The 17,288-nt window shown below is 38.4% G+C and overlaps 1 protein-coding gene across 2 annotated transcripts in view; it reads right to left on the reverse strand.

Annotated features, from left to right (window-relative positions):
- The window catches only part of DPH6 (diphthamine biosynthesis 6), a 172,127-nt gene extending 159,754 nt beyond the window's left edge, over positions 1 to 12,373 (reverse strand). For both annotated transcript variants that reach the window (XM_065870908.1, XM_065870909.1), the window contains exons 1-2: positions 12,351 to 12,373; positions 9,051 to 9,145 (exon numbers count right to left, since the gene is read on the reverse strand). In XM_065870908.1, the coding sequence (XP_065726980.1) occupies positions 9,051 to 9,145; positions 12,351 to 12,373 (118 nt within the window). The remainder of the gene's footprint in view (positions 1 to 9,050; positions 9,146 to 12,350) is intronic.
- Positions 12,374 to 17,288: the final 4,915 nt, after the last annotated feature.

Consider the following 17,288-nt stretch of genomic DNA (forward strand, 5'->3'; position numbering starts at 1 on the left):
AATCAGCTTTACAAAAAATGCTAAAGCAACTTCTCTAGGCAAGAAACACAAGAGAAGGAAAAGACCTACAATAACGAACCCCAAACAATTAAGAAAATGGGAATAGGAACATACATATCAATAATTACCTTAATTGTAAATGGATTAAATGCTCCCACCAAAAGACACAGACTGGCTGAATGGATACAAAAACAAGACCCATATATATGCTGTCTACAAGAGACCCACTTCAGACCTACAGACACGTACAGACTGAAAATAAGGGAATGGAACAAGATATTCCATGCAAATGGAAACCAACAGAAAGCTGGAGTAGCAATTCTCATATCAGACAAAATAGACTTTAAAATAAAGACTATTACAAGAGACAAAGAAGGACACTACATAATGATCAAGGGATCGATCCAAGAAGAAGATATAACAATTGTAAATATTTATGCACCCAACATAGGAGCACCTCAATACATAAGGCAAATACTAACAGCCATAAAAGGGGAAATCCACAGTCACACATTCATAGTAGGGGACTTTAACACCCCACTTTCACAAATGCACAGATCACCCAAAATGAAAATAAATAAGGAAACACAAGCTTTAAATGATACATTAAACAAGATTGACTTAATTGATATTTATAGGACATTCCATCCAAAAACAACAGAACACATTTTTCTCAAGTGCTCATGGAACATTCTCCAAGATAGATCATATTTTGGATCACATATCAAGCCGTGGTAAACTTAAGAAAATTGAAATTGTATCAAGTATCTTTTCCGACCACAGCGTTGTGGTGGAAAAGTCTCATAGCGTATGAGACTAGATATTACAGGAAAAGATCTGTAAAAAATACAAACACATGGAGGCTAAACAATACACTACTTAATAACGAAGTGATCACTGAAGAAATCAAAGAGGAAAACAAAAAATACCTAGAAAAAAATGACAATGGAGGCACGACAACCCAAAACCTATGGGATGCAGCAAAAGCAGTTCTAAGAGGGAAGTTTATAGCAATACAGTCCTACCTTAAGAAACAGGAAACACCTAGAATAAACAACCTAACCTTGCACCTAAAGCAATTAGAGAAAGAAGAACAAAAAAACCCCAAAGTTAGCAGAAGGAAAGAAATCATAAAGATCAGATCAGAAATAAATGAAAAAGAAATGAAGGAAACAATAGCAAAGATCAATAAAACTAAAAGCTGGTTCTTTGAGAAGATAACCAAAATTGATAAACCATTAGCCAGACTCATTAAGAAAAAAAGGGAGGGGCTTCCCTGGTGGCACAGTGGTTGAGAGTCCACCTGCTGATGCAGGGGATGTGGGTTTGTGCCCTGGGCCGGGAAGATCCCACATGCCACAGAGCGGCTGGGCCCGTGAGTCATGCCGCTGAGCCTCTGCTCCACAATGGGAGAGGCCAAAACAGTGAGAGGCCGGTGTACTGCAAAAAAAAAAAAAAAAAAAAGATAAAAGGGAGAAGACTCAAATCAATAGAATTAGAAATGAAAAAGGAGAAGTAACAACTGACAATGCACAAATACAAAAGATCATGAGAGATTACTACAAGCAAGTCTATGCCAATATAATAGACAACCTGAAAGAAATGGACAAATTCCTAGAAATGCACAACCTGCCAAGAGTGAATCAGGAAAAAATAGAAAATATGAACAGACCAATCACAAGTACTGAAACTGTGATTAAAAACCTTCCAAAAAACAAAAGCCCAAGGCCAGATGACTTCACAGGCGAATTCTATCAAACATTTAGAGAAGAACTAACATCCTTCTCAAACTCTTCGAAAATACAGCAGAGGGAGGAACACTCCCAAACTCATTCTACGAGGCCACCATCACCCTGATACCAAAACCAGACAAGGATGTGAAAAAGAAAGAAAACTACAGGCCAATATCACTGATGAACATAGATGCAAAAATCTTCAACAAAATATTAGCAAACAGAATCCAACAGCAAACTAAACGGATCATACACCATGATCAAGTGGGGTTTATTCCAGGAATGCAAGGATTCTTCAATATATGCAAATCAATCAACGTGATACACCATATTAACAAACTGAAGGAGAAAAAGCATATGATCATCTCAATAAATGCAGAGAAAACTTTCGACAAAATTCAACACCCATTTATGATAAAAACCCTGCAGAAAGTAGGCATAGAGGGAACTTTCCTCAACATAATAAAGGCCATATGTGACAAACCCACAGCCAACATCATCCTCAATGGTGAAAAACTGAAAGCATTTCCACTAAGATCAGAAACAAGACAAGGTTGCCCACTCTCACCACTCTTATTCAACATAGTTTTGGAAGTTTTAGCCACAGCAATCAGAGGAAAAAAGGAAATAAAAGGAATCCAAATTGGAAAAGAAGTAAAGCTGTCACTGTTTGCAGGTGACATGATACTATACATAGAGAATCCTAAAGATGCTACCAGAAAACTACTAGAGCTCATCAGTGAATTTGGTAAAGTAGCAGGATACAAAATTAATGCACAGAAATCTCTGGCATTCTTATACACTAATGATGAAAAATCTGAAAGTGAAATCAAGAAAACACTCCCATTTACCATTGCAACAAAAAGAATAAAATATCTAGGAATAAACCTACCTAAGGAGGCAAAAGACCTGTATGCAGAAAATTATAAGACACTGATGAAAGAAATTAAAGATGATACAAATAAATGGAGAGATATACCATGTCCTTGGATTGGAAGAATCAACATTGTGAAAATGACTCTACTACCCAAAGCAATCTACAGATTCAATGCAATCCCTATCAAACTACCAGTGGTATTTTTCACAGAACTGGAACAAAAAATTTCACAATTTGTATGGAAACACAAAAGACCCTGAACAGCCAAACCAATCTTGAGAACGAAAAACGGAGCTGGAGGAATCAGGCTTCCTGACTTCAGACTATACTACAAAGCCACAGTAGTCAAGACAGTATGGTACTGGCACAAAAACAGAAAGATAGGTCAATGGAAAAGGATAGAAAGCCCAGAGATAAACCCATGCACATATGGTCACCTCATCTTAGATAAAGGAGGCAGGAATGTACAGTGGAGAAAGGACAGCCTCTTCAATAAGTGGTGCTGGGAAAACTGGACAGGTACATGTAAAAGAATGAGATTAGAACACTCCCTAACACCATACACAAAAATAAACTCAAAATGGATTAAAGACCTAACTGTACGGCCAGAAACTATCAAACTCTTAGAGGAAAACATAGGCAGAACCTTCTATGACATAAATCACAGCAAGATCCTTTTTGACCCGCCTCCTAGAGAAATGGAAATAAAAACATAAACAAATGGGACCTAATGAAACTTCAAAGCTTTTGCACAGCAAAGGAAACCATAAACAAGACCAAAAGACAACCCTCAGAATGGGAGAAAATATTTGCAAATGAAGCAACTGACAAAGGATTAACCTCCAAGATTTACAAGCAGCTCATGCAGCTCAATAACAAAAGAACAAACAACCCAATCCAAAAATGGGCAGAAGACCTAAATAGACATTTCTCCAAAGAAGATATACAGATTGCCAACAAACACATGAAAGAATGCTCAACATCATTAATCATTAGAGAAATGCAAATCAAAACTACAATGAGATATCATCTCACACCAGTCAGAATGGCCATCATCAAAAAATCTAGAAACAATAAATGCTGGAGAGGGTGTGGAGAAAAGGGAACACTCTTGCACTGTTGGTGGGAATGTGAATTGGTTCAGCCACTGTGGAGAACAGTATGGAGATTCCTTAAAAAACTACAAATAGAACTACCATATGACCCAGCAATCCCACTACTGGGTATATACCCTGAGAAAACCATAATTCAAAAAGAGTCATGTACCAAAATGTTCACTGCAGCTCTATTTACAACAGCCAAGAGATGGAAACAACCTACGTGTCCATCATCGGATGAATGGATAAAGAAGATATGGCACATATATACAACGGAATATTACTGAGCCTTAAAAAGAAACAAAATCGAGTTATTTGTAGTGAGGTGGATGGACTTAGAGTCTGTCATACAGAGCAAAGTAAGTCAGAAAGAGAAAGACAAGTACCGTATGCTAACACACATATATGGAATCTAAGAAAAAAAAATGTCATGAAGAACCTCGGGGTAAGACGGGAATAAAAACACAGACCTACTAGAGAATGGACTTGAGGATATGGGGAGGGGGAATGGTAAGCTGTGACAAAGCGAGAGAGTGGCATGGACATATATACACTACCAGATGTAAAATAGATAGCTAGTGGGAAGCAGCCGCATAGCACAGGGAGATCAGCTCGGTGCTTTGTGACCACCTAGAGAGGTAGGATAAGGAGGGTTGGAGGGAGGGTGATGCAAGAGGGAAGAGATATGGGAACATATGTATATGTATAACTGATTCACTTTGTTATAAAGCAGAAACTAACACACCATTGTAAAGCAATTATACTCCAATAAAGATGTAAAAAAAAAACATACTTAGTTAATAAGTGACAAATATTTGTAAGAAAAAGATTTAGATGCTCTTGATATATTCTATATTCTTACTTCAATAAAACATATAAACATATATAAATTCAGTATTGTTAGAGCAGTTACAAATGTGTATAGAAACATAACTTAAGCTAATAAGTAACACAATCACTGGTTGTCACAAGATTCCAAAAATATCAATATGAGTAAAATATTCAAAACAGATGAGTCACATCAGACTTCTTGGTGATATAAATAAGCTTAGAAATATATTGGAATATGCTTTCTGATTTCTTAACACTTTTTTTAGAAAAAAGAATCATGAATATACACAAAGATTATTTGCAAAGATGTTCATCACAGCATTGTTTATAACAGATTAAAATTATAGTATATTCACATAATAAAATACTGTGCAGCCATTAATATAATTTTGAAGAGGAGTATTTTCTAAAGTATGTTCTGCAGAATAGAAATTCCGTGAGATATTAATAGGTATTGGATGAAAAAAAAGGACTCTGTGGTCAAATCAATTTATAAAAAATGAGGATAAACCATATTAAACAGGTGTTTTAACTGCAGTTCTTCCTAGGCTAATCTGCTTTAAGGTGCTCTAACAAGGGGAGAGTGTATGAATTATCTCTCAAAGTTACCTACCCACAGAACACTTATATTTTCATAGGGTATTTGTGTTCCAAAGACAATATCTAGAAAATGCTATGGTAGAATACTACTTAATGACAGGGAAAATGTTCACAATACATTATTACGTTTTCAAGAAGTTACAAAACAATGTTTGACATATATGTTTCTACATGCATATATGCCAAGCAGGTCTAGGATTTCCACTGAATGTGAAAGAATTCTATCAAAAGGCATGAAAAATGATATTGTAAGGGCCCTTCAATAATCAAAACTGCCATCATATGCTACCAGATTTTGGCTCACTAGATTTCTGAACCCACAGAACAGAATGGTTTCCATGTACTCACATTATTATTATAAATCTGTCTAGTCCTGGTCCCAGTAGGAAGGAGAGATATAGCCAAAGTTACCTAAAAACCTTTCAGATTACCTTCATCTCAAGTTTAAACTAGATCTTTAAATGTATTAGTTTTAAAGGCAATTAATACAGTCGAATTAATATATTTAAATAACTCTGAGCTACTTAGCAAGAAACTTCCTGATGTTGGCCTAATAATTAAAACACTTTACTGACTTCAAAAACCTAGAAGACAATTTTCCTTTAAGGCTCCATTTAGTCCCAACCACAATGTAACTTTTATTAATGGAAGCTACATAGCAACAATGGTATGAGAGCAAATAAAACCAAAAGGCTCCACTGTTGCCTGAAGCACCTCAATTAATAAGCCACAAAAGTTCCTACTACAAATTTAAAGAGATGGCTTTGTGAATTTTATGACAAGTTCACATTTATCCCCATTGATGGGGATAAAGTCTTTTCCAGACTACCCACTGAAAACTCAGTGCTGTGAATTTACTTTAACCAACTTTGTACTGGAGTCATCTCTACCAGTCATTCCTCATTAAGATTCCTTTTACATGGTTGGGGGAAAAAGTCAATGATTCATTCAATAATCACCAACTTCCTGCTGACTTTAAATCACGATTAGCTAAACCCTCTCCATCTACCAACCCACAGCCATCTATTCTCTTCCATTACAATGAGAGCTGCAGCTGATTTTTTCCAGCTTTTACTTTGTAATATTCCAATTCCATTTACTACTAAATTTTTTCTAACAATATTCTAAATAAATAGCTCCATTCCACATGAGGCGTAATTTAAACATATACTTTGCATGTCATCTTACCACTCTGCTAGTGAACCCCGAGCACATGGAAGGTTATAAAGACAGTCCTTAACTTGGTTAAGGTTAGGATTTTTGGTTAAATGGTTAAATGTAGGATTTTTCAACTTTATGATGGTACAAAAGCTATACGCATTCAGTAAAAACTGTACTTCGACTTTTGAATTCTCATCTTTTCCCAGGCTAGTGATATGTGGTCGATACCCTGTGTGATGCCCAGCAGAGAGCCACAGCCCCCAGTCAGTCACACGATCACAAGGGTTAACAACCAATACACTTAGAACCATTCTGTACCCATAAAACCATTGTTTTTCACTTCCACACACTACAGAATTCAATAAACTACATAAGATATTCAACACTTTATTATAAAATACACTTTGTGTTAGATGATTTTGCCCAGTGGTAGTTCTAAGCACAGTTAAGGTAGGCTAGACTAAGCTATGATGATCAGTAGGTTAGGTGTATTAAATGAATTTTTGACAGGATATTTTCAACTTATGTATTTCAACATAACCATACTGTAAAGTAAAGGAAGCTCTGTACGTTAATGATTCAGTACAAGGTAACTGTAATAATTCATATAGAAAAGCTGAAGATAGAAACTCCAGGGAATGAAAATATATCATGTACGTATTATATATTATATAATACAATCTGCTTTTTAAATACCAACACCTCTAAAGATAGAAAGCTTAAAAAACTCACTTGCCTGACTGGCCACAAGGGATAAGAAAATTCTTTCCTTTGGTAACGGAACACAACCTGCAAGGAAATTCTGCTTCTTCTTTTATAATATAGAAGTTATAGTGTAGTTCCCACTCACCCTTAGTCAAAGAATTTTCTCTTTATTATTTAAAGTCAGAAATAGGAGGTTATTTTCTAAACATATCACATTGAAAAAGCTATTATCATTAATCATCAGAAGCCCAGTACAAAATCCTAAAGTGTATGTTTATCCCTGACCCTCTACAGGACCTCCACAGGACCTGTTCTATTTCTTCCTATAAAATATTTCTAATCTCTATCTTCCCTACTTCACTTCCAGCATTACTTGGGTCTTAATCAGAGAAGGAAAGAAAATGCAAATATCTGACTGAAATAACTGCTTGCTCTTGCAGAGCTAATTCTAGTTAGTTCATTATTCATTTGTCCATCAATAAACCTTGAGTGAATGCTTATCAGAGGCACAGAGCTGTCCCAAGTGCTGAGGAACAATTAAAGGAACACAAAAGATACGACCTCTCCTCTCAAGAAGCTTACAAACAACCTATTTGGGCATAAAGAAAAAAAAAAAGAAAAAGACAAAATAAATAGAAAACAACTGTAAAATGATATAAAAACAAAAATTCAATATACTGGCAGCACTGAGGAAGAAAGGAAGGAAGGAAGGAAGAAGGAAGGGAGGGAGGGAGGGAGGAAGGAAGGCAGGAAGGAAGGGAGGAAGGAAGGAAATATTTAGTGCTAAATCCAGATTCAACTAAATTTAGTGGGTGCCTACTTCATGCCAGGAACTATAATTAGGGTTTTCACTAATAATTCACCCTAAAATAATAGTAGAGCAAAAGCATGGAATCTTGAAAGAAGTTGAGTAAAGGGGATGATAAAAAGATCTTACTATAAAAGTAGTAATAGAGTTAGACAAGTGTTAATCTCGCCCTATTACATTTTAGCAGTTAATATCTGTGGTTGTATGAGTATAATAAAAGAGTATAAAAAGCAAATCAGTGAATATTTTTCTTTTTTTAAAAGTCTGATTGGGAAAAAAAAATTATAATTATGTGTGGTGATGGATGTTAAGTAAACTTATTGTGGTAATCATTTCACCATATATATATATACACCAAATCATTATGTTATATACCTAAAATGAATACAGTGTTATACATCAATTATATCTCAATTAAAAAAAGATATTGTTGCTGTTTGAATTGTGTCGTTCCCAAATTCTTGTGTTAAAGTCCTAACATCTAATACCTCAAAATGTGACCTTACTTGGGAATAGGGTCATTGCAGATGTAATTAGTTAAGATGAGGTCATTAGGGTAAGGCCTTTACCCAGTATGATTGGTGTCCTTATTAAAAGAGGAAATCTGGACACTGACATGGACACAGAGAAAAAAACAGTTCTAAATGGGGAAATTTCATTGGAGAAAAACCAAAAAAAGTAGCTAAAATAAGGTCTATGGATTATTTGTAGATGTCCTTATTACCACAGACAAATAAAAAGTAGAAATACATTGCTCTACGGCTCTCTCAAGTCTCACACATTTAGCTTACATCTAAGGTGGCTAAACTAGATGCTTTTAATAACAAAATTCATATATTATCATTTATTAATATATGTCTTACTTCCCAAGCTCCAAGAAGCTGTATCTTATTTAGCTGTGCATTGCCAACAACACTTGGAAAAGTGTTGTAGTGGAACAGCAGTGCACTCTGAAGTAAGAGGATTCAAGTCTCAGCTCTGCAAGTTTATCCTAGCTATTTCACCTTGGACAAATTTATAAAACTCTAAGCTTCAGTATCTTTGTCTAATAAAACTTTCTAGTTCTTACGAGGAGTAAAGGATATGTAATTGAAAACACTTAGCATAGAACATAGCAGATAACCAGTGCTAAAGATATATGAGTTCCTTTTATTGTTTGCATACTGCATACAATAGAATGCGATTATGAGGTTGGAGTTTCAGTCATTTAGAGAATTTTCTGATAGTTATACACTTACCTTGGTTTTCAGGTGGTCTTAGATTTGCTAAAGCAACAATCTGATGCCCAGCAGCAATGCATTGCATCATATTATAACAGCTGTCCTTCCCACCACTAAAAAATAAAGAAATAGATGAGGCAAATATCAGGTTACTGACCATTATCTGACATAGACTCATTATAGAAATAGAACACATTTTTTCAGCTTTTCAGAATATTTGAGGGACTATTTTACATTAGAATGCAAAAAACACATGTAATTTCCATAGCATACACAACTGATCAAACGAATCTGATTATCTAAGGCTGCTACTCACAAGGGCTTATGAAATTATATGCCATTATAACAAAGACTATGCTAAACAAAAAATGGCAACTCTTTGGTTTGTGATAGTGGCTTTGCTTAATATAAAGTGTTTTGCAAATAAAATATGATTTAATTTTACATTTCAGTTAAACTATTATATATACTTCTCAGATGAAATTTTCTATGAGAAAGCAGAAAAAAACATGTTCTGTTCCACTTTAAGAACTCTAACAACGGTCACCATCACCAATTAAAGGATCAAATTAAAGATCTGAGATGCAATCAAATGACAAAGTTTGATGTACTTGGTGGGTTCAAATTCTGTAGAGGTTGAAAGCAAAATGCTGAATTACACTGATAAAGTTAAACAGCAGTACTATCAGTACTTCTTCTTTCAGCCATCACTACATATGATGGCAGGACAAGGCCTGAGTCATAAATCTAATAAACAGATTGACAGGAAATTCTAAATTCTGGTACCAAATCTACCTACCTAGCAAATCACTTATTCAAGACCAAAAGTCATTCATCTATAACAAGGTTGAATGGCAACCTTTATACTATTTGTTTAGTACTCTCTTGCATGTTTCTTCCTTTATCTTTGTCTCTCTTCATTTTATTCCTGTTTCCCTTCATTCTAATCTCTGCTAAAATCTGCAAACGTACCCCCAGATAATGTTTAGACCTATTTATAAGCAAAGAAACCAAGAGACTGATTATCCTAGAAGTTGGCCTTTTTGCCTTTTATTTTAGTTCCCAGCATTTGTCAGCCTCTACCAAATTCTGATCAGTAACAACTGTCATTCCAGAACTTCTCAAGGGGAGGGAGATTGCAAGGGGCAAAGTGAAGTTACACATCATGCTCTCTCCCCTCAGCTTCTGATGTTTCCCCCAAGTACCACTTTCACAGCTTCTCCTATTGAACCTGTTTTATTTCCCCAGGACAAGATGATCTAATTCTTTAGAATATTTAGAATATTAAAGATTAAAGGGTATACATCCACAATCAGAACTTGTCCTTTTATTTTAAAATATGCTAAGATTTCAAACATGATTTAAAAATAGTATTTCCCAAATTGTGTTCTGTGGAACACTAGTGTCCGACAAATACTCTAAGAACAAAAGGTTTTAAAGGTCAAATTAAGTTTGGAAAATGCTGAGTACCTTACTCACTTCTTAGAACATCACAAAGTACATCAGCATATGTTAGGGAAGACATCCTTCACAAGATCAGAATTTCAGTTCCCAATTCTGGAATACCAAACTAAGTTACTCAACGTGCTTGGGTTCACATGCTTCATTATAAAATTAGAGAATGGTCTAACTAATCCTCAAGGTGTCATTCAACTGTAAAATTCAATGATGCAATCTTTTGTGTATTAGGAAAATATGCTCTTCATGGTCTAAAGATAATGTAAGAACCTTGGTTTCACTTATTCCCTAGAACACACACACATATCCCATCTCTTAGTGCACACACTAAATATATTTATTGCAAGCAGATTCACTGTATTAAGTTTAAATCCAAATACATTCAAGTGTATATGCATACAAATGTATATATGTATTATGTATGCATTCATATTTGTATGTACATATTATGTTCTGTACTCCTACTTATGTCTTCCAACATTTACACAGATCTTACATTTTAGCAACGATTTTCCAACATTGCCTTTTTTAAAAGTAATTTGGTTATTATAAAAGTAACATATGCACATTACAGAATATCTAGTGTAATGGATTATACCAATCTTCTCTCCTTCCCTTCAACATTTCTGAGACTTAAGTGTCTCACTTTAATGGTTAAACTTTGGTAAGCTGCATGTGGATATGAATTACTCATTTCCTTGGACTGCTTTTTGTTCTTACTTATCTAGATCAAATAATCACATTGTTTACAGAAGAAATTCATTGGAAAAAAATTATTTTGGCATTATAGTCCAATATCCTAACAATGGCATTGAAGTAAAAGATGTTATATCGAGTCCTTAATAGGTCACACTATTGTCAGCCAGTATTAATTTCGTAGGTCACCGAACAAAAACTTTCATGAAATCTTCAATGGGCTTCGCATGGTTGCCCTCTATTCATCTCACTCTATACAGATCCAAAACTCATCAAACAAATGTTCAAGTAGTCTGAACTCCCTTTTGCATTTTGTTGATTTTTCCCTTTTGCTTCAGTTTACAGATTGAGTATGGAGACATTTAAGCTGACCAATCTTTGGTCGTCATAGGACTTAATTTAGACACCTAAAAACATGATGGGTTATTAAATTTCAAACTCCTTTTGGAATATGGAGTGTGTTACCGTAAGGTCACTTTTCTAAAAGCAATCATGAGTGTTCAAAGCAATGGCAACTGGATCTAAGATAAAACAGGATAATTCCATCTCTCTCCTTGAGCACCAAAGTAAAACACATCTATGCCATAAACAGTCCAGTCACTAATGGGACGGCAGGCGAGGGAGAGGTGGTCTTTTGCGGGAGGGGGCGGGGCTGGTAACAACCTAGGGAACCAGGCAGGGCCGGAGGACCGGCAGAAAGACTGAAGGGAACTATAAAAGAGGATGAAAAATGAGAGAAAAGGGTGGGAGAGACTCAGTAAGTGGCGTCAAGCAGTGCCCCTCAAACTTCACAGCCCATTACAGTTTTTGAGAATCCGACCCCGAGTCGGGTCGGAGTAATTTAACCAGCCCTCGGGCGGTGAGACCCAGACATAAGTAGTTTTAAAGTGAAACCAATCTGAACCCAAGTTTGGGGCCCAGAAGACCAGGGAGGCGGCGACGGAGAGAAAGGAGGAGCGCCAGCCCGGGACCGGGGGCCAGCCAGGCCGGGCAGTAGCCCGAAGGCTCCGCCTCTTCCTGCTACCGGGAGGAGCCGCCGAGCTCCAGATACACGGCTTCTGCAGGGACACCGTCAGTTCGGCGGCGGCGGCAGCAGCTCCCGCCACTCAGCAGAAAGGGACTGGAAGCAGGAAGGAAGGAGGAAGGCGGCACCGGGGCGGTTACCTGATCAGAGCCGCGACCCTCATGCTGGGCGCAGTGCGCATGCGTGCGGCGGGCGCGGGCCGACGCCTCCGTGACGTGCGCAGGTCCTCGCCCGGGTGTTCGTTCCGCCGCCTGTCAGGCGACCGGTGCTACGGCCTCTGCGGCCGCCCACGGGGCACCTGGACGAGGAGTACGCGCCACCTTGGCGCCTAGTCCCTGAGGCACGGAGGTCCCGGCTCGGAAAAGAACGCTGTTTAGGCGCGGCCTAACCACCTAAGTGAGGGCACTGAAGCTGCCTGGGGAAGGGCAAGGCCCGCGTCGCCGCGCTCGGGCTCGGAGCCCTGGATTTGTTTGGGTAGGAGAATGTTCAAAGTCCTTTATGCCGCCCATTGAAACACTTGTGGACATGCAAAGGGAAAGCAAGTTGGTCTTTACTTCCTCAGCCAGCCACCCACCCCTTCCCCAGAAAGAGCTGCACCCTTTAGTTTTTTAGCTTTCGTCTCCTCAGTGCTTCCAGCTTACCTCTGGGGCCACTCCTAGGACTGCTAGGCTCCCTGTGGTTTGGGCCCTTTGTACAATAAAGAAGCTTAGAAGCTGATTAAGGCTCATCACCAAAGAGCAGTGTCCTTGCAGAAAGAAAATCTAATTTCTAAATTTATTCACCAAGTATTTATTGAGTGCCTTTTATTTACCTGGCGCTGTTTTAGGCTCTTGGGATACGTCCATGAATAAAACAATCACCTCCTGTGGGAGATTGCCGGGTGTGCTTTGCAAGGATAGAGCGGCAAAATCAAACAAAAAAACCCACCAATCACCTCCCTCCTGGAGTTTACATGGGGGTGGGGAAAGCAGACAGTATACCGCCAAAAGGTTACATAGCATGTTGAAACATGTTAAGTGCTATGAAAAAGAATAGAGCTTGAGAGGAATCAGGAAGGAGGTTGTTGGCCTGTTGGGAACAGGCCCAACTGGTCCGCGGCCTGTTGGGAACTGGGCTGTACAGCAGGAGGTGAGCAGTGGGTGGGAGAGCCAGCCAGCAGAGCAAAGCTCCATCTGCCGCTCCCCTGTTGCTCCCATTACCGCCTGAGCCATCCCCCACCCCCAATCCGTGGAAAAATTGTCTTCCACAAAAACCAGTCCCTGGTGCCAAAAAGGTTGGGGACGGCTGCTCTAGGCAGAAGAAAAAAACCAGAGCCAAGACCCTAGATGCATCATGTGTTTGTGGAAAAACAAGTTTGGCCAGTATGGCTGAAGCCTCAGAGTAGTGGGAGATGAGGTTCCAGTGATGGAGGGAGGGAGATCATATAGGTGTTATTGATACCAACCATGGTTCTTGACCTTGCCAAATCAACAGAAGGTGACAAGAGGCCAGACAAGAAATTCAGGCAAGCAGGGAGGAACAAAAACAAGTAATAGTTTCGCTTGATAACAAGTAACAGTTTCCCTTGCTCACTCCCCGAGGGGGTGGGGGGGCAGCTGGTTCCTTATATGGGGTGAGGGTAGGGGGGTGTCCAGGGGTTGGCTGGGAGTGGTGGCTTAGGTGGTTTGCCCACCCCTTTGGTGATGTTGCGTGCAGGAGGCATGCACAGCACCCTGCTTTTGCTCCTGACACCCTGGTTTTGCTCCCAGCTCTTTTTTTGGTCTTTTTGTATCTTGTTTTGTATAATTTGCCCCAACTGAGCATGCACACAGTTATTTTTAGTCCCTTATAGTTTCTTTGTATTTTGTGGCTCAAGGAGCTGTTTGTCCATGTGAAAGTACTGCAGCAAAGTGTACCACGTCCCAGGTCCCAGCCTGTCTTATTATTACCAACCCTTTCAAGTTGGGCTCCAACAAGGGTCCTCCTGCCTGGTTCGTTCAGAAGCAAAGCAAAGCTTTATTCTTTGGTCAAAGAACGGAGAGGTGTGAGTTCTCGCTCTAGAAGACAAGCTCTCCCCAACAGGCCATGGGCAGGGCAGCTTTATGAGGTTCTTGTCAATAGGGTGGGGCACAGCTGTGTTCCTGGGGGCACTTTAGACTTAAGTGTTGGGTGCAGCATTTCTGCACAGGGTATGTTGTCCCCATCTTGAATTGAGGTGTTGTGTGCTAGGGCTTTGCCCACAGCCCAGGCAATTTGGGCCTGATGAGAGTCTAGTTGGGGAGATAAGACAACTGCATGAAGCAAATATTCACAATACAAGAGGGCATATTTTGAAAGTAACAAGTTATGTAATGCATATGGCAAGAGTCCCATGAGTTGAATCCACAGGAAAAATTCTAGAAAAAAAACAGGACTAGAATGATGGGCCAAAATGAACAGGAGGAATAGGTAGACCTTACAAACAAAGACAGATAAAGGAATTCAGAGCGTGTCACTCCAAAAATGCCACTTTGGCATATTGATTGAGTTAAGGGCACTTGAGAAATAGCAGATGCAATAAGGGCATTCTGAACTCCTTTTTATTTCTGAAAGCAGGAGATAAAAGCCCATTGTAAAAGGTGCCTTCTCTGTACTTAGGAGAAAAAAAGATATTCTCATTGCCAGAGATGGGAAATGGGGAATCAAGGCCAAAAGAAATCTGTGCAAACAGAACTTGTTAAAAATATGGATTCTTATCTTCCTTTCGCCTCTCCATATAGTTTAGTTACTTTTCTACAATTACCTCTCTTTGTTCAACCTACTATAAAAGCATGTTGGTTCTGCCATCTTTTGGGGGCTGGTGGGGAGGATCTTCATTCTGTTGTGAAGGCTCCCATGTCCATGTAAGAAATTTTAGTAAAACTTGTATGTGTTAACCTGCCATAGGCGAGTTTAATTCTTAGCCAGAGAACCTAAGAGAGTAGAAGAGAATTTTTCCTCCCCTACAGGAATGAGCATGGTGTGTTCAGCAGTAGTGGGCAAACCTGCCTGATAAGTTGTAAGAGTATATAAGAGAGAAGGGAAAATAAGTTGGATGGATAAAATAATGCCAGATTATCCAGTGCCATGGAAAGCCAAAATGAGGAATTTCAACACCAGTATTTTTAAAGAAATGCTTTAATTTACTTTGAAACAAATATACTAATCTGAACATAGTAACATACTAATATTGAAACTTCACAAAGTATTTTTAAAAAGACTCACAAGTTAATAAGGAGAACTCATTTTTAAGTAGTCAATCCATTTGTTGATAAGTAATTTGCCCAAACTTCAAGAAAAGTTGGCTTAGCAGGACCCCTATATGCGTAGCATTCTACATGGATAGTGTAAAGGTAGCTGCAGCCCAAACAATGTCAACAAGATAACAGATTTTATACCAGCATAGGCTAAAGTAATTCTTTTTATAATATATTGAAAAGACTTGCCCAAGATTCGCCTTTCGAAGGCATTGTGAGCTCACTTCCTACAATCTCAAACTGTTATGAATGACTATGTAATCGTTTATAAAGCCAACAAAATAGGTGAATGGAAAATCAGCCTCAAAAAATCTCAGTTCCTTGCCAGTTTACTTAGGGGAGACTCTTCATAGCCAAATACTGTTGCTGGTAATAAAAAGTTGCAAGCTGTCACTGAATTCTGCTTCCTTGGCAGCACATCTCAAGGATGTACTGATTGATAAAGATTTAGATAATCAAATCGAAAACCCTATAGGTAGATAGTCCTCAGAGATCTTGAGAGGATTTATCAATACAACTCAAGCCAGTGCATCTCTCTGAAGTCATGCCATACAGGGAATCATTGGAAGATTTCCTGGTAAGGATTTAGGAAAAAAGGAATTAAGTGATTATTTGGAAGATTTAAGGGCATCGTTACATGAGTGTCTGATGCATTTATATTAATAATGACAACTTATATGGGCCAGGCACTCTCCTAAGTGTTTTAGGTGTAGTGATGTAACTATCGCAGCAAATATATGAAGTAGGATACATTGTTATTCCCATTCGCAGGTGAGAAAACTGAGCGCAAAGAAGTTAAATAAGCTGCCTGTTTTAGTCAGTTTGGACTGCTTTAACAAAATACCATAGTGTAGGTGGCTTAAATAACAGACTTTCTTACAGTTCCGGAGGCTGGGAAGTCTGAGACAGAATGTCAGCGTGGTCTGGTTCTGATGAGAGCTCTCTTCCTGGTCTGTGGATGGATGTACCTTCACGTGGTGGAGAGAGCCTTTTCTTATAAGAGCACCAATCCCATTCACGAGGGTCCAATGTCATGACTTAATTACCTCCAAACAACGTCATATTGGGGATTAGAGCTTTAACATACAAATTTGGGAGTAACTCAAACATTCAGTCTGCAGCACTGCCTTGAATCCTAGAGCTAATAAGTGGCAAAATCAAGATTCAAACCCAGGCAGCCTAGCTCTAAAGTCTATGCTCTTAACCACTGTACTATATCTGCAACTGAAAAGGCCAGCTTGTTACTTTGGCAAATATATCCTATTTCCAAAATATATTTGGAAGGACATTGCCATCATTCACTTCCTGAATTTCCTTTTTCTATGCTTCCAAGCTGACAAATACTTTTTCTGAAACACACAATTTTTTTTTAATTGGAGTATAGTTGCTTTACAATGTTGTGTTAGTTTCTGCCGTACAAGAAAGTGAATCAGCTTTATGCATACATATATCCCCTCTTTTTTGGATTTCCTTCCCATTTTGGTTACCACAGAGCATTGAGTAGAGTTCCCTGTGCTATACAGTCAGTTCTCACTAGTTATCTATTTTATACATAATGTCTATATGTCAATCCCAATCTCCCAATCCATCCCATCTCCTCCCTTCCCCCCTTGGTATTCATACATTTGTTCTCTATGTCTGTGTCTTTATTGCTGCTTTGCAAATAAGTTCATCTATACCATTTTTCTAGATTCCATATATATGCATTAATATATGATATTTGTTTTTCTCTTTCTGACTTACTTCACTCTGTATGACAGTCTCTAGATCCATCCACGTCTCTGCAAATGGCACAATTTTGTTCCTTTCCATTGCATATATGTA

The sequence above is a fragment of the Phocoena phocoena genome, chromosome 2 (assembly GCF_963924675.1).
Source record: "Phocoena phocoena chromosome 2, mPhoPho1.1, whole genome shotgun sequence".
Taxonomy (NCBI): Eukaryota; Metazoa; Chordata; class Mammalia; order Artiodactyla; family Phocoenidae; genus Phocoena; species Phocoena phocoena.